Source organism: Bubalus bubalis, chromosome 9, assembly GCF_019923935.1.
Source record: "Bubalus bubalis isolate 160015118507 breed Murrah chromosome 9, NDDB_SH_1, whole genome shotgun sequence".
Lineage (NCBI taxonomy): Eukaryota > Metazoa > Chordata > Mammalia > Artiodactyla > Bovidae > Bubalus > Bubalus bubalis.
The window spans coordinates 68,008,665-68,034,896 of NC_059165.1; the positions used below are offsets into that span (position 1 = coordinate 68,008,665).

At 55.7% G+C, this 26,232-nt stretch overlaps 1 protein-coding gene across 7 annotated transcripts; it reads left to right on the forward strand.

Annotated features, from left to right (window-relative positions):
• The first annotated feature begins 1,157 nt into the window (after positions 1–1,157).
• Positions 1,158–24,280, forward strand: MIER2 (MIER family member 2). 7 transcript variants are annotated; one of them, XM_025292830.3, is made up of 13 exons: positions 1,158–1,240; positions 9,133–9,223; positions 9,803–9,945; positions 12,227–12,352; positions 12,708–12,831; positions 13,275–13,366; positions 13,623–13,692; positions 19,785–19,936; positions 20,161–20,242; positions 20,311–20,405; positions 21,530–21,866; positions 22,555–22,975; positions 23,363–24,280. In XM_025292830.3, exons 1-13 carry the CDS (start codon positions 1,232–1,234, stop codon positions 23,382–23,384), a joined length of 1,764 nt encoding a protein of 587 aa, XP_025148615.3. In that variant the 5' UTR covers positions 1,158–1,231; the 3' UTR covers positions 23,385–24,280. The 7 variants fall into 7 exon arrangements, with proteins under 7 accessions (XP_025148615.3, XP_025148616.3, XP_025148613.3 ...); XM_025292828.3 differs by lacking the exon at positions 1,158–1,240 and adding an exon at positions 23,148–23,180; XM_025292832.3 differs by lacking the exon at positions 1,158–1,240 and having other exon boundaries at positions 21,530–21,654; positions 21,733–21,866.
• Positions 24,281–26,232: the final 1,952 nt, after the last annotated feature.

Here is a 26,232-nt window from a genome sequence, read left to right on the forward strand (position 1 = left end):
TAAAGCTCCCTCCAAGGAGTCTCCTCTGGTCCCCTAGGCTTACTCAAGCCCTTTCCCTCTGTTGCTGCCACGTGTGATTATACAGAGCCTCACTGTCACTGTGTCCTGTTGGTTTACCTTCCTACTTCACTGGACCTCTGGTTGCCCAGTACCCAGTTGAGGGCTGCAGGGGACACTGAGTAACTGATTAACCAAGCTGATCCCTTATCAGTGAAGACCCTCTCTCCAAGGGCCTGAACCCTCAATCTGGACGATGTACATCAATGTGAGTGGGGAGTTCATGACTCATGCAACTTGTGACTCATGCAGAGAAGAGAGCAGGGCAGGCCTTCTAAGACCGGTTCTCTCCTGGCTGGTAGGCTCCCCCAGGGCTGGACTAGCACTTTTACGTCAAGCATCCAGCACCCAGTTGACACTGATATCAAAGTCAGATTGAAAAGGACCGGGGCTGAGTCCTAGGTCTCCCCCGCATCCATTCTTCCTGGTTTGTGTGAGCCTGAAACCTGTGTGCCTCCTCTCTGCTTTGCCCATATTCCCCAACCGTCCACCTCTGCTCTAGCCACCATCCTAGTCTCTCTCCGCTTTGCCCCCTCTGTCTACACCTTCCACCCTGATGCCCTCAGCACATCTCTGAGACAAAAGGTATGGGGAGTCCTTGTCTGGACCCTCTTGTTCAGGCACTTGGCCGTCAGTGCAGGCCCATCATGTTTCATCGATTAGATACAACTCATGACAACAACAGGTCCAGAGCCAGCGGACCGGCTGGGCTCCACCTCCCCTGCTGACACTGGGCACTCGGGTTCCAAGCCCCCAGTGAGATCCGTCGTCACTGGTGCAAACGTGCGGAAAGTTCTAGAACCACGCTGCCCAGACTTAAGTCCTTTTAAGGGGTGGGGGTTGTCTCTCCGGAGCTCGGGATCCTCAGCTGTAACACTGTGGGGGGGGCACTATGGCTTGGAAAGAGGACTGGGGACCCGCGCTTAAGCTCTGCTTATCAGGAGTCGGCACTTCCATCCAGGGTGCCCCCACCTTCCAAGCCGAGGCCAAGGTCTATGGAAACCCGCGCATCCCAGACCGCGCACCTACTACGCGCCGGCTCGCGCCCCGCCCCGGCCCCGCCCCCGACCCCGCCCAGGCGCCCCCCCGCCCGCCCCGGCGCTTCAGCCAATGAGCGCGTGGCCCCGCATCCGGGGATCCCGGCGCGGCCGCCGCCTCCCGCGCACACACGGCCATGGCGGAGGTGAGTGAGCGGGCCGGGGGAGCCGGCCCCCGCCCCGGCCCGCGCCCCCGCCTCCTGGCCGGGCCGCGTTGGGGCCCCGGGCGCCAAGGCCCCGGGCCGGGACTCGGAGCCGGGACGCAATACGGCTCCCGTCGGAGCCCGAGGGGCTTGGGGCTCCATCGGCAGTCGCCCCCGGCCCGGGTCCCCCCCTCCCGGTGCCACATCGCGGGCGGCAGTGCGCATGTGCGGCGCGGGGGTCGGGGGCGCGGGGTGGAGCGGGGGTGGCGGGGAGGGGGCGCGCGCCCGCAGTTTCCCGCCCCCCGCCCCCGGCGCCCGCCCCGCGTCTGCCAACTTCGCGGAGCGCGCTTTCCCACCGGACCCTGCCTCACAGGACCTCCGCCCGCTGACCCCACCAGCGGCGCTGAAGCCCCTCCCCGTGGCGCTCTCCCTGCAGAGTCGTGCCCCATCCGGCCCTCAGCCCCCTGACCCTACCCACCCCCGATCCCGCGGCTCTCCCCCTGCAGAGTCGTGCCCCCTCCGGCCCCCAGCCCCCTGACCCTACCCAGCCCCCACCCCCCGGCGCTGACCTCGCGGAATCTTGCTCCCTCTAACCCTACCCACTCCCCACCCCCCGGCGCTGGTCCCGCGGAGTCGCGCTCCCGCCGGATCCCGGGACCCCGCGCAGGACTCGAGCTCCCACCTGGGGCCAGCCCGGCCCGGAGGGCTGCTTTTTCCCGCGGCTTGAAGTTGCTTCGCGGAGCCTCCTCTCTCTGTCCGCAAAGCGGGCCCAAGACCCCGAATCCCTGGGGCCGGACCGATGTTGGAGTTCAGAGTGTTTCGGATTTGAGGATCTGTGGGGTTCCGGGCTGTGATGCTTGAGCAAACTCAGCTGGGATCGTCGAGATCCAGACACCCGGTAGCTTCGTGGCGGGTCGAACCAGGGATGAAAAACTTTCACTTTGAGGGCTTTTTGGAATGTTGGATAAAGCAGTGCGAACCTGCTCTCACCTTTTAGGGCTCTAGAGAGGATGAAATGAATAACGTATCTGCTAGGGACTCAGCAGACTTGACTCTTAGCGCAGACGGTTAGTGTGGGGACTCTAGGCAGGTCCCTGGACTCAGCAAGTGATTCTCACGCAGTGGGTGAGGCTGCCCAGGCCCAGAGAGGAGCAGACACCCGCCCGGGTCCTGGGATGCTCGGCCTGATCCGGGAGCCACGTTGGGCTGTATGTCTTGGCGCTGAGTGGGTGGGTGTTGTGGAGGGTGGAACTGGCCATTCTCTCCCACCAGTGACTTTCGCAGGGGCAGCAAGAGGCCCTGCGTTTGTGCCAAAGAGGGTGTGGGCATACCAGTGTAAGGCCAGACCTCCCCAGCCCATTCCTGTCTTATATGCAGGTGGCTGGACCCAAAGGGCCCTTCCAGAGTAGTTCTCTTTCCTTAGAGGGCATTTTGGGAAACAAGCCTCCTTGGCAGTGGCTGTACTTGTGGAATGGAGGTAGAAGCCAGGTCTCCTGACAGCCCAGCAGGGGCGTGGCTGTCCATGTGTGGGTCTGCCTCAGGGGCCAGCAGTCTTGGCCAGGCAGGTAGCCCGGTGTGACAGGTGGGTGGAACAGACTCCCCAGCCAACCTGCCCTGAGTGGTGCGTGGTTTGGCTGTTGACGCTGCTCTGTCAGGGCTGCCAGGTGTCCAGTTTGGGGTGAATTGGAGCTGGTTTCTTAAAAAGAAAGCCAATTCAGTGGGAGGCCCTGAGGGCCTGGCAATGAGAGACAGAAGGTATGCAAATGCCAGTGGTGGTGGGCACGGCTGGCCTTTGCCCGGGAGGCTGCCCCTGTCTCTGGAGCCTTTCACTCTGCGCCACCTTGAGCCAGTCTCTGAGTTGAGGTCCCACAAGATCTTGGCTCCGTGCTTGCACAGAGAGGCTGAGCCTTGTGCAGTTCCTGTCTTGATCCAATACAAATGGTGATTTCTGACCAAGCAGTGAGTGCTGATTTTTCTCATCACCAAGGTAGCCATCAGCACCCTGAGAGAAGGTGGGGTGCTTCTGTTTTGCTCACGGATCCCAACTTAATCTTTAAAAAGCTGAGTCTACTGTCCGTATCTTGTGCTTAAAACACGGCTTTTTGTTGTCCTTAGGGTAAAGTGTGTCTTTTCCCTGTGAACCTCAGCCCAGTGGCCTTGTTCTCTGAGGACCCCCTGCACCTTCTCCACCCCGGGTTCCTGTCTCCCTGTGGCATCTGCACCTGTGGGGGCCTGGCTGTGCAGTGGTGTCCGCTGCCCTGCTGGCCTCTGTGGAGTCAGCCATGCAGGCCTCCTTCACCCCTGCTGCGGGGCCTCCACCCTGTTTTCTCCCCTCAGTACCCTGCATCTCTGCTGTTGGCCAGTGTCCCCAACTAGGCGGGTGGCTTGCCGAGACTGGCAGGCAGAACCTGTTTGCTGATTGCTGTGCCCCTGGGGCCTCCTGCGCCCCAGCCCAGAGCAGGTGCTGCATGGGCTGTCAGTCAGCAGTGAGGTGCTGGGCGGCCCAGTGGGACCACACACCTGCTGGGGGCCGGGGGTTCTGGCTAACTGCTGCTGTGTGATGAGCCACCTCTGCAGTCAGTTTCTCAAAGCAGCCAGTGCTGCTTAACTACCTGTCCCAGCTTGGAGGTCTGGCTGGTCCCGCCCATGGTTATGGCTGGTTGGTGGCTGGGCTGAGCTGCCCATGTGTGGCTGCAACGCTAGCGTGGCCTGCCCTTGAGGCTTGTGCTTCCTCACAGCATGGCGGCTGGTGGAAATTACACTGTCTTTCACAGCCTAGACTTGGGGGTCACGTGGATCCCTCCCACCAGAGTCCCAGGCCCAGCCATTGCACAGGGAGGGGGTGTAGGACTCCCCTCTGGAAGGAAGGCATGTGGGTGTCCCATGCTTGGAGGAAGAGCCTGTGGGTGGGGTGCCTGGTTCGCCAAGTGGAGGATGGACCCCGATGTTTCTGTGGGTGAGCTGGACCCAGACACTGCTCTGACCCTTCCAGCTGTGCCTCTGTCCTGTCTGAGCTCCTACCCTATTTGAGCCTCCACCGAAGGCAGGGCAGAGCCCCTCCTCCCTCCTGACTGAGCCCCCTCCCTCCCATCTGGGCCGCAGGGCAAGGCGGCTCCCCGCCCTGGGCTTGTTCTTTGTCCCCACAGTGCTGTCTTTCCTTCTTTCTAACCCTGATTCTCCCCCCTTTTTTCTTCTTTATAAACATTTTTAACTTGGAATGCCCTTAGCCAGCTCCTCATCTGTTTCCTTTTCCCACCTTTGCAAAACAGGGGCCATGGGCTCCAGAGTGCTCTGAATGGGGTGGGGGGAGGGTAAGGTGGACAGGATGCTGGGAACCCACTGCTGCACATGGGCCTGGCTTGAAAGTTGGTTTTGGGGCAACTGTGATGCTCTCAGAGCTGCCTGAGGTGAGCCTGGGGATCTAGGCCTGGGGGGAGGCTGAGCAGACCCAGCCTTCCCCCTGTCCTCTGGCCCCTGTTCCCCCTGCTGCTGTCCAGGCTCCCCTGCCAGTGCCCCAGGGCAGACCCCAAGGTGGAGGGGGTGCTGGGCCGAGCCCTTCTCCGACTGTCTGCTGCTGTCCTCATGCTCGGGCCTTGCCCAGAAGGAACATCTCTGGGCTGGCACCTGCAGGTGGCCTGTGGCCTGCATGCTGCTGGCCCCTTCCTGGAGGGGGGCGAGGGTGCCACTCGGGTGCTATGTCCAGGCTGCTCCCTCACTCCCTGTGTTGTTACCTCCTGCCCCAAGTTGGGGGGGCTTACCTTCTTAAAGCGGCCTGTGTGGGAGGACTCCCTCTTAGAACTCGGGGTGCTCCTGGCAGAGCACTTGGGGTGCCCCTGGGCACCTCCTCCCTCTTAGAACTTGGGGTACTCCCACCGAACACTTGGGGTGCCCCGTATACTTCCTCATAGAACTTGGTATGCTCCTGAGAGAGCGCTTGGGGTATTCCCCCTGTATACTTCCTCTTAGAACTTGGGGTGCTCCTGGCCAAGCTCTTGGGGGTCCCCTATACTTCCTCCCAGAGAACTGAGCCGGTCTCCTGGCAAGCATCAGACTTCTCCTCACCTTGGTGTTTCCAGGGCTCCGGCTTGCTCTGCCTCCTGGCTCTCTGTGGCTTTACTGACCATTTGTGTACTTTTGTTTATGCTCCCAAGAAGCGTGACAGTTCTGTTAAGCGTTTCTGAGTTGCAGAGCTGGAGTTTGCACTTGTAGTTGTACCATTTACATGCTGTGTGAGCTTTACTGAGTGACTTGACCTTTCAGAGATTTCAGTCCCATATTTCTCTAATGAAGAAAATGATTACGCAACCTCTTGACTCAGGAAATCAGCATGGAAATTCTTACTAAACTTTTTTCTAAAATTTAAAGTTTAGTTTGTTAACTATTTTAATCTTTTTTTTTGTAAACAGCTTTACCGAGGTATATGTCGTTCATTTACTTTACAGTTCACTCATTTTAATGTGTCCAATTCAGTGGTTCTTCGTATAGTCAGTTGTGCAGGCATCACCAATTTTAGAACATTTTCACCAGCCCAGAAGAAACCATGTACTCCTTAGTCATCTTTCTTCTCCCCGCCAGCCCCAGACAACCAGGAACCCACTCCCTGTGTCTGTGGATCATCCTATTCTGGACGTTTCCCATCAATGGAATCACACCCTGTGTGTCCTTCTGTGTCTGCTTCCCTCACTGACCATCATGTTCTCAGGGTCCATCCATGTAGTAAGAGTGTCAGGGCTTCTCTACTTTTCAGGGCTGAGTGATATTCCACGTGATGTCTCTCTGGGTTCTTTCCTCCTTTGGCTATTGTGAGTCAGACTGCTGAGAACACTTGTGAACAGGTCTTAGAGTGGATGAGCATTTCCGCTTCTCTTGGGTGTTGTCAGGGAGGAGAGGCTTGACTTTTCCCTCTGCCCCCCTGGGTCCCGGCTGGGGCCCCGTGGTTCAGGCTAAGGGCAGGTTCACAAGAGAGAAACAGCAGCTTGTTAGGCAGGTGGTGTGTGTCACGCGGGAGAACCCCGTGAGGAGTCCCCTGGAGGGTGTGAACAGCAGGGTGGTCAGTGCAGAGGGAAGGCCTTGACCTTCACAGGTGGTGCCTCCTGGGTAGAGGGCTGAAGGGCTGGTCATTAGGCTGTGTGTGCTCCGCCCCTGCGCACAGGTGGTCGGTCTGCTTTCCCGCTGGCTTCCACGCTTGACGCTGCACCAGGGCAGTGTGTCGGGGTTCCCCCAACCCCCGGTGTGCTCCTTGCGCTGTCCACTGCAGGTCCCCTCCCAGGGGCCACGTCCCCACACAGGTGTCATGTATTCTCCTGATCTCAGTGTGCTCACTTGCCCTCCTGACATCGAGCCTTGTTTCCATGTACTGCTTGGCCGAGTGTGTAGCTCTTTGGAGGCTTTGCCTGTTTAAAAATCTGGTTTCCTTTTTCTTGATGATCTGTAGGAATTCTTTATGTATTCTAGATACAAGTCCAGTTTTAGAGCTGCGTGATTTGCATGTATCTTTTACTGGTCTGTGGGTCACCTTTGCACTTTCATGATGCTGCTGTTTGAAGCACAGAGAGTTTTAATTTTGATGAAATACAGTTTATCTGTTTTTTTTGTTGTTGTTGTTTTTTGTGTCTTACCTAAGAAACCGTTGCCTGGTGAGAAAGACTCATTGCCTTGGTTTCTTCTAAGAGTTTGATAGTGTTAGCTCTTATGCTCAAGGTCTTTGATCCATTTTGAGTGAATTTTTGTGTGGTGTGGGAGAGGACTTGAACTTTATTATTCTGTGTGTGGATAGCCAGGCATCCCAGCACAATTTGTTGAAAAGACTGTTTATTACATGTTGAGTTTTTCTGTCACCCTTTAAAAAATTTGCTTGCCTGTAAATATGTGGTTTACTTCTGAATCCTCAGTTTTGTTAATTTGATCTGAATATCTTGCCTTATGTCAACACCACACTGTTTCCATTACTGTAGCTTTGCAGTACTTTTGAGGTCAGGAAACATTGTTTCCCCTCGATTGTTCTGGCTATTCAGGGTCCCTGAGTTTTCTTGTGATTTTTGGGACAGTTTCTGTGTAGAGGCCAGTTGGGGTTCTCATAGGCCTGTCATTGAACCTCTAGATGAGTTGAGGAACGTCGACATCTTGGCAGTTGTAAGTCTTGAGCTAGGAATATAGTGTTTTTCCATTTTATGTAGATATTTAGTTTCTTTCAACATTCTTTGCACTTTTCAGAGTATTAGTTTTGAACTTCTTTTGCTCCTTTTATCTCTAAGTATTTTATTCTTTCTGGTGCTGTTGTAAATGGAATTGTCTTCCTTGTTTTCTTTTTAGATTATTTGTTGCTACTGCATATGAGTAAAGTTTCTGTGGCTTATCTTATGTCCTGCAGCCTTGCTGAACTCCTTTACTGGTTTCAGTTTCTTCAGTGGATTCTTCAGTATCTTCTTTGTCCCAGGTCATGATGTGTTTTTCCAACTTGGATTCCTTTCATTTCACTTTCCTGCCTTCTGGAACCTCCAGGACGGCATTGTGTAGGCAGTGCCCTGGTCTTGGGGAGGCGGCAGTGGCTGGGGTTGGGTGGAAGTTCCCTCGCAGACCTCGTGTATTCAGCGTTTCCATCATGAAGGGGTGCTGGGCTTGGTCAGGTGCTGTGTCTGGGCGTCTGTTGAGATGATGCCGTGGGTGTGTGTCTGGTCTGTGCTGTGGTCGGTTGTTGCGTTGGGCGTCACCTGTGTGTTGTGTCCATGTGCTGAGCCACTCTTTGTCACTGTGTAGTGTTCTCTGCATGTTGCTGAATTCAATTTGCTCGTGTTTTTTTGGGGGGATACTGTGGTTCTGTTTATAAAAGTTATTGGTCTAGTTTTCTTGTTCTTAATAAGCTTTTGAATGTCGTGATAATGGTAGCTGTTGTACTGTTTTGTTTTTTTAATGTAGTTCTAAAAATTTGAGGTATAATTTATGTCCTTCATAATATCCCCATCTAAAGTATTGAATTTGGTGGTTTTTAGTATGTTAACAAAGTTTTGAAACCTTCACCCTTACCACCCCAACAGAAGCCCACCCCCATCAACAGTTGCTCCTTCCCCAGCCCCTGACCACCAGGAACCCGCTCTGTGTCTGCGGATCGGACTGTTCTGGACGTTTGTCATTAGTGGAGTCACATCCTGTGTGTCCTTCTGTGTCTGCTTCTCTCCCTGAGCATATTGTTCTCAGGATCTGTCCACGTGGTAGCGAGTATCAGGGTTTCTCCCCTTTTCACGGCTGAGGAATATTTCCTCATAGGATGGACCATGTCTTCTTTATTCATTCACCTGTTGTTGGGCATTAGGGTGTTTACACCTTTGGGCTGTTGTGAGTCACCCTTCTGTGGGCACATGTGTATACCTTCTGGTATGGACATATGTTTTTGGTTCTTTGGGGTGTGTACCTAGGAGTAGAGTTAGTTGCTGGGTCATTTGGTAACTGTTTATGTTTGGAAGAATTTCCCGATTTCTCTGTGGCGGCTCTTTGTGTTTTGAACATGACGTTTCGAAGGCTGGGCCCTTTTTGTGGCTGTGGTGTCAGCACCAGGCTGCAGGTGTTGGCTGGGCTGTGTGTGGGCCTGGCTCACCTGACACTGTCCTGGCCATGATCAGCTGCTGGTGGCTGGCTGATCCAGGCTCCTCGTGGTGCCCACAGGTGCTAGTCCCACCTGGAGGAGGGTCTGAACTTGGTGGTGGCAGCCCTGTGCCTTCTGAGAATCTCTGCCTGGGCACTTGGACTCCAACCATGACTGAAAGTCTGGCCCACTGTGCCCCCACCCCCAGCCAGTGGAGGTCACTCCTGTGGCCCTGATATACCCTGGGGGTCAGCTCTGACCATGGCCAGGCCATCTGGCCGCCTGCAGGCCTTAACCCTGCTCCTCTCCTCCACAGGCCTCCTCACTGGAGAGGCAGAGCCCTGGTGCGGCCTCCTGCCTGCCTCACAGTCTGTGCCCTGGGGAGCCCAACTTGCAGACCACAGCAGGTACCTAACCCCCCACCCCTCCCTGGATCACCAGGGCCTCGGTGGGGGCAAGGGCAAGCCAGCTGGTGGTCAGGACCTCCCTCTTGGCCAGGTCCGCCCCCAAGCTGGGGGCGGGGGCTGCAGGAGGGAGGGTGCTGGGTGGGCACTGTCTGGGGGCCCTGTGCCTCCCCAAACTGGCCACCGGCCCCTCCTGTCCGGCTTCCGGAGGCTCCAGCCCCTCCTGTTACTCTTGGGACCCACATGGAGACCTTCACTATTTATTCCCTGCTGGGGTGGAGTGAGACCTGGCTGTGTCCTTTTTTGTTTCTTTACAAGTCACTGTACTGAGGAGCAGCATGGAGATACAGCAGTGAGCACATCCTGGGTCTTTGGGGAAGGCTCCAGATCTGGTCAAGTCCCCCAGCTACTGGGCTGGGACCAGAGGAGGGTGGGGCATTTGTTGGGCGGCTGTGTGGACATACACATATGTGCATACACCCACACAGCCCCAGGGCCCGTGGGCTTCTCTACCCCATGGTCTCAGTCGTAGCACGAGGTTTGGGACAGGCGCAGAGCTCACCGGGTTGCTGTCCCCCACAGTGGTGTCCATGGGCTCTGCGGACCATCAGTTCCACTTGGCGGAGATCCTGTCGCAGAACTACGGTGTCCGGGAGGAGCACGAGGGTGCAGCACGGGGCCCAGAGAAGCCGGAGGAGGAGCTGGAGAAGGACTTCGTCTCCCAGGTACCCAGCAATGCAGACAGGGCATCAGCGACCTCGCAGCTGCTCCGTGTGTCCGCTCGGTCTCCGAGCCCACCTGGCTCTGTCAGCAGAGGCCTGGCCGCACCAGCCGGTCCTGCCTTCTTGGGGCGCTGGGCTCCAGACCAGCCGGCCTGGAGTGTGAGCCCACTGTTCTCCAGCTTTTTGACTCCAGAACCCCCCTTTTGTGTTAACAATTATCGATGATCTCAAGGAGCTTTGTTTATGTAGGTGATGCAGCAAACCCATTGTAAGTAGAAAGAACACATTTTTGAGAAAATATAACTGTTTTCCAAACCAAAAAAATAAGGAAAAGAGTGAAATAGTTTTACATTTCTGTAAATCTCTGTGAAATGCTGTCTTTAGGCAGATGTCAGTCTGTTGTGGTCTGTCTCTGAGGTTAGAGAGTGAGTCTTGCCTCTCACAGATCTGTTCATGGAAAAGGCAGGAGTTTTTACCAGTCTGTTGACATAGTTGTGGGTGCTCTCTGATGCTGCAGCAGAGTGCGGCAGGTGGCAGCCTCATGGGCTGGACCCTGTGGCCATATCCGATGAACTCTGTCCTTGTGTTAGGGTCCACTGGTCTTGACCTTGGAATGGTCCTGACCCTGGGGTGGCCCTGACCCTGGCAGCCCTGACCCCAGAGTGGTCCTGACTCATGTGTGATCTCGTCACCTTCTGTATGGATGAGATGCTGGCTGGGTGCTGGTTCCATGATGTGTAAGTCCTGTGCGTGTGCACAGAGTCCGCCATGTAAAATCTAGAGAGCACACGTGTGTCAGCCCCACAGAATGGGATGCTTTAAACAGCAGGTTTATTTTTGTGCTGTTTGGGGCCTGGAAGCCCCAGACAAAGGCTGGCCTGGCATGTCTGCAGGGCGCTGCTCGGCTGCAGATGTGGCTTCTTGTGCGGCGTCTCCAGGGTGAGAGCAAGCTCTCTGGTCTCTTGTGAGAACACTGGCCTCCTGGGTCAGGGCCCTGTCCTGTAGCCTTAATTCATTAATTAATTTTTGGCTGTGTTGGGCCTTTGTTGCTGTGCACAGGCTTTCTCTAGTTGCAGCAAGCGGGTGCTACTCTCTAGCTGAGGTGTGTGGACTTCTCCAGTCATAATGGGGCTTCATCATGTCAGCTTGGAGGTGGGGCACAAAGACCTCAGTTTGTTAAAGGTCAACAGTGACCTCACCAGATGTATTTCAAGTACTGGGACCAAAGAGTAGTCACTGGACATTTATTTAGCTTGGTGCCGTGTACCACTTAGTACTGCTGCTGCTGCTGCTATGTCACTTCAGTCGTGTTCGACTCTGTGCGACCCCATAGACGGCAGCCCACCAGGCTCCCCCATCCCTGGGATTCTCCAGACAAGAGCACTGGAGTGGGTTGCCATTTCCTTCTCCAATGCATGACAATGAAAAGTGAAAGTGAAGTCCTTCAGTTGTGTCTGATCCTCAGCGACCCCATGGACTGCAGCCTTCCAGGCTCCTCCTTCCATGGGATTTTCCAGGCAAGAGTACTGGAGTGGGGTGCCATTGCCTTCTCCGCCACTTAGTACTAATTTGGTCTTAAAACCAAAACATGTCTTCTGTTCAAAAAGGAGAAAACAGTTTTAAAGAGTTCAACTTGAATTCAAAACTTCTCAAAAGTAACCGAAAAAAAAAGTCAGCTATTCTTTAGCTGAATACCTTATCTAATTTCCTCAGGGGAGCTCCCTGGTGGTCGGGTGGTCAGGACTCTATGTTCTCACTGGAGGGCTGGGCAGTCAGGACTCCGTGTTCTCACTGGAACACAGGGTTCAGTCCCTGATTGGGGAAGTGAGATTTGCAAGGCACATGGTGCAGCCAAAAACATCTTTTTCTTCAGATACAATTTTCATTCACTGATTAAGAAAAAGAAAGAACGTATAATAATATCCAAAGCAAAAGCTGAAACGCCTGCGTTTTATATTCCCTTTCTAGCCTTACAGTGGGCATTGGGGTTTATTATTTTCATGCTGTCCGATCCAAGTTTTCCAAAATTGGGATTTTCTGCTTGAAAGCGTTTGTGCCAAGGTTTACTCTGGCGACAAGCAGTCAGTGGTTTCTCTCGAAGGAGCTGCTCCCTTGGTCCAAGACTGAGATGTCCTCTGGGGGACTGAAAGGAGTCAGTAGATGAGGGCTGGACTTGGGGTCTGTTTGGAGTGCACCACTGGGACTGGTCGTGGGGCTGATGGGCTCAAGGGCAGGAGAGCAGAGCCCCCAGCACAGTGCCCCTGACATAGCCCTGCCCCCACAGAGCAGCGACATGCCCCTTGACGAGCTATTGGCCTTGTACGGCTACGAGACCTCGGACCCCATCTCGGAGCGGGAGAGCGAGGGCAGCGATACCGCAGCCCACCTGCCCGACATGACCCTAGACAAGGTGAGAGGAGGCTTCTGGGCTGGGCAGGAGGGCCCTGGACAGGTAGGGGTGTGGTCAGGAAGTGCGCGCCGCCCACCCAGGGTCTGTGTGGCCAAGGGGAGGGCCCTGGGAGGGAGAGACACCGGGTCCTGAGCAGGTCTTGGTGGGGTCAGAGGGGAGGGGTTCTGACTGTCCTAGTTCTCAGGCAGAGGCACATCCCCTCCCCGGCTGGCAGCCCCGGGGACTGGGGAGAGCAGTCCCAGGTGCTCCTACAGGGCGGCTCATCCACACTGGCACCACCATGCTATTATTATTAGTGTTATTTGAGATTGTAAAAAAAAAAGTACAAAAATGTTCTTTACTTTCTTGTTAAAAGGACCAAATAGCGAAGGATTTGCTTTCAGGGGAAGAAGAGGAAGAAACACAGTCCTCAGCCGATGATCTCACCCCATCTGTGACCTCTCACGAGGCCTCCGACCTTTTCCCTAGTCAGAGTGGATGTAGGTGACCCCCGCTTCTGCCCCTGAGCTGCTGGGGGCTCAGACCTCGGGGCCCCTGGGGTGCCTGCTCTTCCTGGAGCCGCTCTGGGCACCATCCCTGTGCGGAGGCTGGTGACCTGGGTTTATGCGAGGGGGGAGCATGTTGGTTCTTGTGGCTGAATGTCTGTTAAGTGCAGGGGATCTCGGGCCGTGACCCGGCCGATGGTGCACTGTAGCAGGAGGTGTCGAGTTTCCGGCCCTCAGTGGGTTTAGGACCGCAGCAGAGCCCCTAATGGACCCTGCTTCTGTGCCCTCTCGCCTCATCCCCTGGCTGGGGCCTGGGACCACCGCCTCTCAGGAGGGGCATGCTTGGGGGTCAGGTGGCTGGAGAATGGGGTGGGGGCCTGGGGTCTGCCAGGGTCTGTTGGCAGAGGGCACGTGCCTCACTGCTCCTCTTTCTGAAGCCTGCTTCCTGGCTGATGCAGACAAGGAGCCTGGCTCCTCCAGCTCATCAGACGCTGAGGAGGACCCGCTTCCTGCCAACAAGTGTAAGAAGGTGAGCAACTCTGACACTGGAGTGGACTCGAGCCTGAGTGCTGTGGCCCTGGTCCTGTCCGGGGGCTCCCCCACTCCCTCCACCCCAGCATAGGACTGGCTATGCCAGACACACTGTTGCTCACATACCTGTACACTCCTAGGCTTGGCCTCAGAGCAGACAGGCAGATTCAGCCAGTCCTGGCTCTGGGCAGTGGCCTGCAGCCCCCATCAACACCACTGTCCACCCTGACCCTCCTGGGCCTTTGCCTTTGCAGGAAATCATGGTTGGGCCTCAGTTCCAAGCTGACCTCAGCAACCTGCACTCGAACAGGCATGGTGAGAAGAGTAAGTGGGCTTGGGAGCTGGGGGGCAGGGAGTAGGTGAAATGTCACCCAGTCCTTCAGGAAAGACTTTGGTGTCCAGCCAGAGTCGGTTCCCAGATCCTCTGAGCAAGCCTGAGAGTCCCGGCCCAGCTCAGGTGCCCACCTAGGACAGCTGACCTGCAGGGTGCTCTGGAAGGTAGCTGCCCCTCCCTGCTGGCTGGCTGTGGGCCCTGAAGTTACCCCGAGCCCCTGCCCAGGGCTGCTGCACTTGTTCTCTTGGGTATGTGGGCTCTTCCCACGTTGCCCACAGGTCAGTCCCTCATCTCATCCGGGGCTCTTCCCGCATGCCTGCCAGAGACCTGTGTTTTTCTGCTCTGCCCTGTTCCTGAGGGCACTCACCATCTGACTTGATGTCTGTCTGTCTGTTGATCCCACTGGAATGTGGAGCTGGGCCTCCATTCTTTGAGGTAGAAATCATCGCTTCTGTGTACAGGTGCTGAGGTCGGGATGTGAAGGCAGGTACCTGTTGACTAGGATCTGTTTTTCTTTGCCCCAGGGCGCCCGCATGCCCTGGGCCGGCACTCTGAGCTCAGAGGCTTTTTTGAGACCATTCGGCAGCTGGGATTGGGGGATGGGATAGACGAGGAAGTCGGGGACCCTTGGTAAAGAGGGGAATGCCTTCCAGGGCCTGAATTTGGATGTGGGCTGGTGGGATGTGCTTGTTCCTCATAGGCAGTTTGGGTGAAGGATGGGAGACAGGAGGCTGTGGCTGAGCCGGGTCCCAGGATGTGCTGGCACACGGCCTCTCCCCAGAGGAGGCCGCGAGCTGAGCCTGTGCTCTACCGCAGGCCTGCCCTTGATCCCTGGGCCGGGAGCTGGCCTCTCCCTGCAGGGACCCCTCCACACTGTGGGCACTGTGGGCGCTGTGGCATCAGGTCCCCTGTGTGCACGCCTATGTTGACTCCTCCGCTAGCCAGTCAGTGTTCTGGTGGTTTGTGGTGTGGCCGTCTTGATGGACACTCACGCTCATTTCTGGGGCATCATCCGTGGGCACCATGGGCCCTGCCAGTTGTGCAGGAGTTCCAGTTGCTCTGTGCCCTCCTCAGCCCTGGGTGGTCTGTCTTGGTGGGTATGGAGTGGGCCCTGCTGTGGCTTTAAGTGCTTTTCCCTCCCACTCGGTGTCTCCTGCAGGTGCCTGCCCAGGCCTTTCCCCTTTGAATGGAGTGCCTTCCTCTCCTGCTTTGCAGTGTCCTGGGTGTGTTGGTGGCTGGCTGTGTGCACTGCAGGCATGTTCTCCCATCAGTGGGGTCTGATTTCAGTGAAGTCTAGCTTGTCTTTATTTTAGCCACAATTCGCTTGTGTGCTAAGGAGTCTGCAGACCCTCTTCTACGTTGGCGTCTGTGATCTAATTTAATTTTAACGTGGTGTGGGTTGGAGGTATGGGTCAGAGTTGACTGCCCCACACCCAACCCGTGGCAAGTCCTGCGCATGGACATGTCCATTGTTCCCCCACTGAATTACAGGGGTGCCTCTATCAGAGATCAGTGTTGGCAAGGTCCCTCTGCTTTGGGGGTTTTTCTTGTTTTCTTTTTTCTGACCCAGGATCCTGACCACTCTGTTTTAATTGTTGCAGCTCTGAAGTAAGTCTGAGATACTGTGAAACCTCCAACATTGTAACTTTTGTCTGACCACTCTGTCTTAATTGTTGCAGCTCTGAAGTAAGTCTGAAATGCCCTGAAACCTCCAGCTTTGTAACTTGTTTGTGCATGCACAGAAGTTTTCAGTTTAGCTTATCCTTTGGTCTAGAAGTGCCTGCTGGGATTGATTAGGGTTGCATTGGCTCTTTAGGTTAATTTGGGGAGGAGCAACATGTTAATGATACTGACACTTCGAGTTTGTGAGTGTGGCTGACCTCTCTGTTTAGGTGTTCTTTAATTTCATCAGTTTCAGAGTTTTAAGGGTAGCAGTCTTGTGATTCTTGCTGGCAGAAATGCAGTTTGGATTCTTTTAGTTTAAACTTGTACACAGCGACGTGGCTAAATTCTCTTACTAATTTTAATGGCTTGTAGATTCTTCTGCATTTTTAAATGTAACCAGTCATATCATTTGTGTATAATAACCTTTTTTCTTTGTGATCTTTGTATGTTTTATTTCTTTTTCTTGCCTCATCTCACTGACTCCAGAACATAAGTTAAAAGAAGTGGTGACTGAGGACATCTGTGTCTTGTTCCCAGATTTGGGGAGATGTTCAGTCATTCCCCACTTGGTGTAACCATAGAATTACATTTATTAGATAAGAAGGTTTCTTTCTGATTTTAGTAGCAGGCAATTTTTGCTGTGAATTTTGTCAGATACTTCTTCTGCCTCTACATCTGTGGTCATTTTTTTGTTGTTCTGTCGATGTAGTGAATTGGTAGATTTTCAGACATTAAACCAGCCTTGGATTCTGGAGTAAACTGTACCAAGTCACAAAATACTGTCTTTTATGATAATGATACATGTGTGTACAGTCGATCCTTTTTATTTGTGGATTCTGTATTTTTGCATTTACCCCATGGCTAAAGTTAACGTGTGGGCCCAGAATAAACACCTGTAGTGCTTTCAGGGTCATTTTTGGGTACGGACGTGTGCAGAGGGTAGAAACATTGAGTTGTCCAGGGCACATGTTCCCGGGAAGGTTGACCCAGGGAAGCTTCCTTCTCTGTTCAGCTCTCATCTGTCACTTGCGTCCACTGAACCCTGTGGTTTTCGCGTTTTGCTGTTTAAAGCGGCCCCAGGTGTGGTGCTGGCTGCCCCTGGGGATCTTGAGCACATGAGAGCTGAGGCGTGCCTGTCAGAGAAAACGCGTGTGAGGTGAGCTTTGTCCAGGTATGAGCTCTTGCTGTGAACTCGGTGTTAGTGAGCCCACAACATGTATGAAATGAGGTGTCTTCTGTCTTTAAACAGAAGCTCATGTGAACAGCTTGAGCTGTGTGCATGAGCTGAGCCCGTGCTTTGACCAGAGGCATGTGAGACCCTGACAACTGCGGGACCCTAACCTTGGTCTATGCTCCCCACGCTGTGCTGGCCACTACCGAGCACTGCTGCCCCCAAGACGGGCTGGTGCGTGTTGTCAGCCCCTTCCTTATACAGGGTTTTGCACGCGTGTCCGTGGAGACACTGGCTTGTCATTTCTGTTCATTTTGTCCTCTTGGGGCTCTGGTTTCAGGGTCACGCGTCTTTGGGAAATGGTTGGGAAGTGCCTTTTTCTAGTGCCTGGAGGAATCTGTGTAAGACGATTACTGCTGCTGCTTTAGATGTTGGAAGGGTTCTGTGGTGATGTTCTGTGGGCTTGGGGTTCAGTTTAGATTTTTTTGTGTGTGGAAGAGTCTGAATGATTAATTCAGTTTATATAAGTTGTATAAGTTGTATAAGTTGTATCAACTTATATAAGTTGTATAAGTTGTATCAACTTATATAAGTTGTATAAGTTGTATCAACTTATATAAGTTGTATAAGTTGTATCAACTTATATAAGTTGTATAAGTTGTATCAACTTATATAAGTATAAGTTGTATAAGTTGTATCAACTTATATAAGTTGATAAGTTATATTTCTGAGAAGTTTACCACTTTCACCTAAATTGTCCACTTTTCAGCAGAAAGTTCATAATATTCTCTTATTCTTTTCTTAACGTGTATAGGACCTGTAGTAATGTCTCTTTTTTGGGGTTCTGATACTGGTAATTTGCATTTTTTGTTTTGTATTCTCTCTTGATCAGAGTTTTTGGAGTTTATATTAATTTTATTGCCCTTCACAAGGGACAGCTAATTTTTGGTTTGTTGATGTCTCTCTGTCATCTGATTTCTGTGTAGTCGACTTTTATTTCCATCTTTACCTCCTTCCTTCTCTTTAGCTTCGCCCTGTTGTTCTCTAGTTTCCCTTGTGGTACCTTCTCTGACTCTGGTTGTTTAGAAGCATGAGCGCTGCGGATTCTCTGGTTTCCCTCCTATTGCTCATGTTGAGCTGGAGTTCTCTGAGGCCCAAGGCTGTGCTCTATTTTCCGTCCTCTGGGGTCAGGGGGCTGGGCTCTGTGGCTGGTGTTGTGAATGTTCCTTTGATGTCTGTCTGTCTGGTATTCACACAGTACATTCCTTTCTGCCTTCTTATGCACAAAGTGTAGTTTTGTAAATGGAGTATATTGGGATCTGATTTTTGTCTGTTCGCATGTTGAGTCCAGTCCTTATATCCTGCAACCTCTGCAAGTAGGGGGTCATGTCTGCCATCGTGCTGTGTGTTTTCTGCCTCTTCCCTCTATTCTTTGTTCCTTAATTTTGTCCTGTCTTTGATTCATCAGGTAATTTATTCTGTTGTTTTGTCCTCTTTGGACTCTGGTCTTAATGTCTGTGTCACTTTCGCAGTGGTTACCCTGGTTCGCTCTGCATGGATGTGCCCCTGTTCCCCTTTACTTCAGGGGCTTCAGACAATGTGACTTGTCCCACCTCTTCCCCAGCCTCGCTCGCACCAGCAGGTCGCAGCTGCGAGCATCTCTGCCCACGGCGCCCACATGCTGCGATCCATCTCTCCAGCCTCCGTGGCCGGGAGGTGGAGAACTTTCTCTTCAGTGCTCCTTGTGCCGTTTTGCTGTGGATGAATTTTGAAAAATATTAATTTCACTTTCATTTTTGAAGACTATTTTCATGGGTGCAGAAGTCTAGGTTTTCAGGCTTTATCCTTTCAACACTTGACCAGCTTTACTCCACTGTCTTTTTGTGTCTGTTTCCATTGAGATTGTTTACTTCCCTTCTGCCTTCTCCTGTTTCTTGGGGTTCAGACTGTGGCGTGCCCTGAGCTCCTGGCTCTGTGGGTCAGAGTTGCCGTGGGCTTCCTGCCCTCCTCTCTCCAGAGCTGGCCCAGGGCCTTGTCCTTGTGATTTGTGGCTCAGTTACCTCTGTCTCAGGTGCTTGTCCATCTCACTCGCTTCTCGAACTGTGTTCTCTTAAAGCTTCAGTTTGATATATTTGAACAAAATTCTTTGTGATGTCACTGATCATGTCATCTGCTGCTGTTGAAGCTCCCTGGTGATTCATAACTTACACACTGTGTTTTCCAGCCCTTGGATGCTTGTGTGATTCTTTTGAATGGCTTTCAGTTCTCTGCTGAAATTTTGCAGCTTTCTATTTGTTTTGTTCTTTTCTGCTGTTATCTTACCTCATAGATCATGGTTATTTTGAAATCCTGCGTGTCAGCTCTGATGTCTCACTGTCCGTGAACTTATGTGTGGTTGCATGGTTCCTCTCACCCTGCTGTAACAGGTCAACACACAGCCATGGTGGCAGGTGTCACTTTTTCTCTGGAGCGGCCTGCTCTCCCCTCTGGCTGACCCCCCTGGTCCAGCCTGGGACTTGGGTTGACTTTGGAGGTGGAGAGAAGTGGCTGCAGTTCCCTGGGCATCAACCGTGGAGTTGCTGGTCCCCCACAGGAGAGAGTCCAGCCTGGAGTGGGTTCCGTCTTCAGCCCCTGTGCTGGGTGTTGGGCTTGTGTGTGTGGTTTAGTTTTTGGTCCCAGGGGCTCTTCCCTGGATAACTGAGAGGTGCTGGCACTGGGGTCTCCCTCTGCCTCTTCTCTACTACGTGCTTTGCCCAGCAAGGGGCTGCCCACTGGATGCAGACTGCAGCCTGAGGGGAAGTCTGGCTGGTGTGTGGTGCTGACTTGAGGGCTTTGGCGGCTGGGCGGCTCTGGCTTGAGCGAGGCTCTCACCCAGGTCTCACCGAACTTGAGTCTGGGCTCCAAGTGTTCCTCCCTTGGTCCCGCCTTTCCCCTCCCTGAGCTCGCTCTGCAGCTGCCTTCTCAGGGCTAGGGTCAGAAGTCCCCCTTCCAGCCCCGGTTAGTTGCTGCCTCCTCTGGGAAGCTGGCCCTGATTTCTGGCCACTCAGTCCCCACTGGCCTCTCCCTGCTCCCACCTTGGTGCCCAGAGCTGGCCCTGAGGGGCACAGAGGTGGAGGCCCTGCCCAGGCCACCAGTCAGGCCCTTGTCCCTGGAGGGGCAAAGTTGGCCTGCCCTGCTTGGCTTCCTGGGAAGTGGTCAGAGGAGGTGACTTGCGTGCCCACACGTGACCTTGCCCCTTCTGCACAGTCTACGAGAACGAAGACCAGCTGCTCTGGGACCCCAACATCCTTCCCGAGAGGGAAGTGGAGGAGTTCCTGTACCGGGCGGTGAAGCGGAGGTGGCATGAGATGGCCGGGTCTCATCTTCCGGAGGGAGAGGCCGTGAAAGACAGTGAGCAGGTGGGCTGCCCATGGGGCGGAGGGACTGCCAGGCCAGAGGGGCGGGAGCCAACATGGTCCTGTGCTTGGGACGAATTCATTTGGAAACCGCTAGTGACAGAAAATGGTAGAGTGGACACCCCCATCCCATCCATCTTCCCGTCCTTGTGGCAGTGTGGACCACCCCCTTGCCCCCTGAGGTGAGCGGGCAGAGGTCTCAGTGGCTGCCACCCTCCATCTCCCAGGCCCTGTACGAGCTGGTGAAGTGCAATTTCAATGCGGAGGAGGCCCTGCGGAGGCTGCGGTTCAACGTGAAGGTGATCCGAGGTGAGCGCTGGTCTGCCTGGGGGCCCCCTAACCCCTGCTCCGCTGCTGACTGCCCCACACCCCTGCAGACGGGTTGTGCGCCTGGAGTGAGGAGGAGCGTCGCAACTTCGAGCATGGCTTCCGCGTGCATGGCAAGAACTTCCACCTGATCCAGGCCAACAAGGTGAGTCCTGCCTGCTGCCCACGGCTCCCAGCCAGGGAGCTCCACCTGCAGCAGGAGGTCAAGACGAACCCCCCCAAGCTCCTGGCAGCTCTAGCTTCCTCCCGCCTGCTCCCCTGGAAAGGCTCCAGTCTGGGGATGGATCCGTGCTCACTGCCGATTTCCCAACTCCAACCCTACCTGCACTCCCCCTCAATTCCCTTGTCTGGGGACTAAGGGTTTCCACTTTGACTCTATCCAAGGATAAGGTTCTCCTGCCATGGCACCCACGGGGTGTGGCCAGAGTGGCTGTCAGGTCCCAGGTCCACGTGCCCTTCCCCACACCTGTGTCGTCCTCCTCCCCAAGCCCATATCCCTCTCATCCAGACCTGGGCCACTGCTGGTCTCCCTGTGTCCTGCACAGGTGCTGCCCACCTGTGGCTCCCTGACCTATGGCACAACCCTGGCCTTCCCCACACAGCCCCAGACATCTGCCTGGCTGGGTGCCTGTGGCGTGTCTGGGGGCCTGACTCTCCCTCTTGTTCTCACGTGACTCCTCCTCCAGCCCGTCATCCCTGACAGTTACCTTGCTCCCCTAGGGCTCGCAGGCCTGGTCCTCCCTGCCCCATGGGATGCTCACAGCTGGGGATTCAGTGTCTCCCCCACAGGGTTGGAGTAGGTGTGGGGCCCATGTGGGGCTATTGTGGACAGGGATGGGCCCGAAACCAGGCCCAGCATACCCAGGCCCACTGTCTTCCCATGGGGGCTGCTTCTGCTCCTGAAGCTCCCAGTGTGGGCCCACTCCTACCCCACCTCCCCCAAACCTGCCACCCCGCCCCCCCAGCCCTCTTCCTGAGCACTTGGCTTAGGGTTCATGGTCTTCCTCCCATACGAGTCTCTAGTCAGCCATGATGGTGGCCTCCAGGAAGCCAGTCAGTCTTGCTTCTGGGGGTCAGGGGTGTTCTGTATCCCTCGTCCCAGGCCCTCCTGGGCATGGGTGTCAGGTCCTGTGTTCTGGGCACAGCAGTGGGTTCTCCCATCAGCAGCTGGGCCACCATCTGCGGCCTCTGCTCTGGGGTCTGCTCCTCCCTGCTGTCTGGGCAGTGGGGGAGGTAGGGCTGGGCTGAGTTGACTGGCACTCCCTGCAGGTGCGCACGCGGTCAGTGGGCGAGTGTGTGGAGTACTATTACCTGTGGAAGAAGTCCGAGCGCTACGACTACTTCTCTCAGCAGACACGGCTAGGCCGCCGGAAGTACGGCCCGTCAGGAAACACGTGTGTGCCAGGTGCCCATGGATGCTGGGAGGGCACTGGGCCTGAGGCAGCCCCAGCCCTCACCCCTTCTCCCCGTAGGGATGCCGACCAGGACCTGGAGGGCAGTGACCCTGATGGCCCTGGCCGCCCCCGCTCATCGCCACCCCTGCCCTTGCCTGCCGCTGCCCACGGCCCGAGCCCTGAGCATGACCGCTTGGCCCAGATGCACGTGGGTGAGTAGGGGGCAGGCCCTGTCCTCGGGGCCCCTCCTCCCTGGTCTCCAACCTGGGCCAGTGGACACTGAAGAGCAGGGGTCTGGGGCCCCTGTCCTTCCACTCATATGGTCTCATAGGGCATCTCACACATGAGGCGCCCTTGGGGTCTGGGTCCACGTGTGGGGGGAGCCCCATGTGGTCTGTGGCCCTGGGTGGGAGCCCAGGGGGCTGTTGTGCTCCCTCTGGCATCCAGGCCCAGGGCTGTGTGGGAGCAGGACGAGGCCCAGGTGGTTAGTGCAGTTGTGAAGGGACCACAGGGGATAAGGACCCTGGTCTCTGGGTCTGCAGGGCTTCCGTTGTCCTGGCTCCAGAGTGTGGTCAGGTCCCTGGTGTGCCTGGTGAGGCGCCTGCATTCCCCTCACCTTCTCTGAACCTGCTGTGTCCTGGCCCACCCTGAGGAACAGGGTCATGTCCTTCCCACAAGTCAGGTCCCTCGTGTCCTCGTGTGTCTTACACGTTTGTGTGAGCGTTCTGTGAGGAGGGTCCTTGGCTTTACTGGGCCCAGCAGGCTGGAGCCCACACAGGTTACCGCCTGAGGTGATCACGACCTCTGGGCCTGCGGACTATGGCTGCGTTGCCCTTGACTTGACGGGGCTGGGCATGGGCACCGTGGGGTCCTGGCCACAGCTGCGTTCTCCCCCCTCAGAGCCCCTGAGCATGGGCAGCAGCATGTCCCGGAGTCTTGGCGAGCCTGGGGAGGCCCTTGACGTACCCCCATCCTCGGAGCCAGGGCCTCGTTTGTTGCCGCCACTGGACGAGCCCTCAGCGCTGCCGTTGCCTCGGCGGCCCCCAGCCCTGGCTGAGCCGGCCTTCTTCCCGCCCGCCACGGCCGCTCCAGAGCCCAGTGCCAGCCCAAGGCTGGCTGTGGACTTGACCCTGCCTGAGGAGCTGCCGCTCGTCTCCAGCCACGAGGACACAGATGGAGAGCCTGAGGAGACCGTGGGCCCTCCGCAAGTGGCCTTGTCGGTGGCCGAGTTTGGACTCATCGGCATCGGGGACGTGAACCCCTTCCTGGCCTCCCACCCTGCATGCCCAGCCTCTGGGCTGCACTCGGAGCCCCTGTCACAGTGAGTGTGGCCCCCCAGACCCCCCATCTGCTGTGCCCCTACCTCAGGCCACGCTGAGGCCAGCGGGAGGGGTTGCCCCAGGGCCCAAGGGAGGCGTGGCCCCCGAGCAGGCTGTTGGTTTCTTTAGCTTTATTCTCTACTTTAAATTTGGCTTATTTATCTTTCTGACTAGGTAATACATTCGTACGGTTCAAAATCCAAAAAGGTACACACGGGGCCAGTGCCAGGCTGCTCCTGGCCCTGCGAGCCGCCAGCCCTCCCCGGGCGCCAGGCCTTGCTGCCTTGGGAGGGGCTGTCGGCAGTGGGGGTGGGTCTCCGGGAGGTAGGGTGGGCCTGGTGCTTGGGGGCTGCACTGATGTCTCCCATCTCTCCCGCTCTCCCCTGCAGCTGTAATGTGATGACCTGTTGATCCCTGGCCACAGGCGGGCGTGTAGCTGGACTGGACTTGGGGCCACTGCGAGGCCTGCCTGTCAGTCTTCCCAACCCCTCCTTTTTTTGTGGGCCTTGGGTGGCATCTCTTCTGCTCAGAACTCTTCAAGGACCAGGGTGAGCGGGGCCCTCCCATGCCACACACCACGTGACCCAGGCTCCACGCCCACCCTGGGATCCATCAGCCGGCCGGGCCTGGAGGGCCGGCCTGTCCAGCAGCAGAGGCCCCTCCAGGGACAGGGGAGACAGGCCGGATGCCGCACCACCAGCAGCCTCCGCCGGGCACCCTCAGCACTCTGCTCACTCGTCTCTTGCGCCTGGCTGGACTATGGGCCGCCCTGGCCCAGGCTTGGGGCAGCTGCTACTCGGTGCCAAACCCCGTGGGGCGCAGAGCCATATACCTCGACGCTGGCCCTGCCCTGCTGTCCGCCCGCTCTCCACTTCAGGAAAAGCTGCACTTTACGCACCCTACCCCCACCCCCTGGGTCCTTGGCTGCCTCGGGTGTGGGTCTGAGGACACGGGACTCACACCCCTCGGCACTGAGGCCCTTTCCGAGCTGCACCGGGGGCCCGGCTCCAGCCCATTTCCCTGACCAAGGAGGTTGTGTTTTTGTTGAGGTCCCAGCAGGACTGCTGGGGTCCTGGACCTTCTCCTCTCCAGCCGCCTTGTTTTATTTATGTTTCTGTTTACAAATGGGAGTGGGGTCCTCCAGGGGCAGGGCAGCGCTCCCACCCCGTGTCACCAGGGGGGCTTTGGCTCGAGCCATCCACAGGGCTGGACTCGACCTTCCCTTGCCCCACCAAGGACCACACTGTGAAGTGACACTGCCTTGACCCCCTTGCTGTTTTATTTATTAAACTTGGTTTGAAGCCCTGTGGGTGCCTTGTGGTGGATCAGGTGGGTGGGTGGCAGGAGGTGCCAGTCATTTGGTGGACCCCATGCTGGTCTGGCTCCAGGGACCTGGGGGCCTGGTGGTCGTGGGGAGCAAGCTCTGTGTCTTGATGATGGTGCAAGGGAGGCTGTCAGGTTAGTGGAGGCAATTCTGAGCTGGCACCTGATGGGGATGGACCTGCCCGTGGGAGCAGGTGAGAAGTGGGGGTGCCAGGCGGCAGACGGGCTGGGCAGGGAGACTGTACCGGTTTCTCTTGGCTTTTGATGGCTGAGAGTCCTCACCCCGCCTTTGTTTCTCAAGCACTTATTTTTTTTTAACTTGGTGTAAGAGTTGGAAATGACTTTGCAACGAAACAATGGTAACATTACAGGTTGGCTTTTTCTTCTCATGGCATCCTTGATGTCCCATTTATTCCTGGCTCGTCTTGTTTGTTATGAGAAGTTTGTCATTTCCCAAACACAACATCTTTTTCTTTCCAACTGTGGTTTTCTGTGCGTTTGGATGTGATGTGCCTGGTGTCTATCCTCTGTGGAGCTCCTAGGACCTGAGGGTCCGTGCGTTTCAACCCTGGTGGGGAGGTGGAGGGTGGGGATGGGGCTTCCCGGCTGGCTTGTCAGGCATTTTTGCTGCCCCTTCTGGGCTCTGCTTCTGGGTCCCCACTTACTTGGCAGAGCCCAGGTTGTCCTCAGACTGTGCATTGTCCTGTCCTCCCTGTGCTGCTTGCTCCCTGGCCCTCCTGCTGCTGCCACTGCCTGGCCCACCTTTGACACACACGTTGTATATTTCTTACTGGTTAATCAGTTTTTGGCTGTGCTGTGTCTTCGTTGCTGCACGGGCTTTCTCTAGCACATGGGCTTCAGTAGTGTCCCCTGCGTTGGCAGGCAGATTCTTTATCACTGAGCCACCAGGGAAGCCCCTGCTTTAGGCATCTTGACGTTGAGCTGGCCCTGCCTGCCCATCTGCAGGTCCACTGGTGTCTATCCCAGACCCGCAGGCAGAATCACTGCCTGCACCCAGGTTTCCTGCTCTGTCCCAGTGCTAGGAGATGCCTGTGCTGGCCTCTAGGATGGGCTTCTCACAGACAGAAGTGCCACTGTACCTTTGCTACTACTACTGTTCTTTAGTTCATGCAGTGTTTTCTCCTCACAGCTGGAATGGAGCTCTTTTGTGACCTACCTTCTAACCACACAAGGGGAGGTGGGTGCTCAATTTGGGGGAGCCTTTCCCAGAGCACATGCCAGGAGGCGACCCTGGTCCCAGCCACTCTGTTGAAGGAGCCGGCCATCAGCTAGGCCACACTAGAGGCTGGACCCACAAGCAGCTCCCGGAGTGGGGGTGGGATGGACGAGGTGGCTACACGTGGACAGTTCTGGGCCAGGGCCTTGTCCTCCTTGGCCCAGGACCCTGGGCTCTAGAATGGGACTGGGCTGTCCCCACAGCTCATATTTTCCTGGTTTGTGGTTCTGAGATGACGTACAGGATTCCCACTTAGATTTGAATCAGGTAAACAAATCTTGAGGGTAAGTATAGCCCATACAGTGTTTGGGACATACTTATATTAAAAGTGACTTGTTCACCTGGGATTCAGCTTCACCCGAGTCCTGTGCACACACTTGTTAGACCCAGCAGCCCTCATCCTGGGCTGCTGTGAGGACAGGAAGCCCAGGTTCCTGGTACCACAGATGCCCTGGTGTTACCCTGAGGTTGTGCTGGGCTGTCACTTTGCCTCAGCATCTGGCAGAGCCTACTCCTGTACCACCAGCCAGGAGGTTCTGGAGCCTGTGTCTCCCCTCCATCTTGGGGGTCCAGCGGGTGGGGCTTGTTCCCCCTCCCCCCAATCCCTGGGCAGTAAAGTTGGGAGGGTGGGCGGTGGTGGCTGGAGTATGGAGATGTCTTGGGGGTACTGCCCGTGCACGCTGCCCCCAGTCCCTCCTG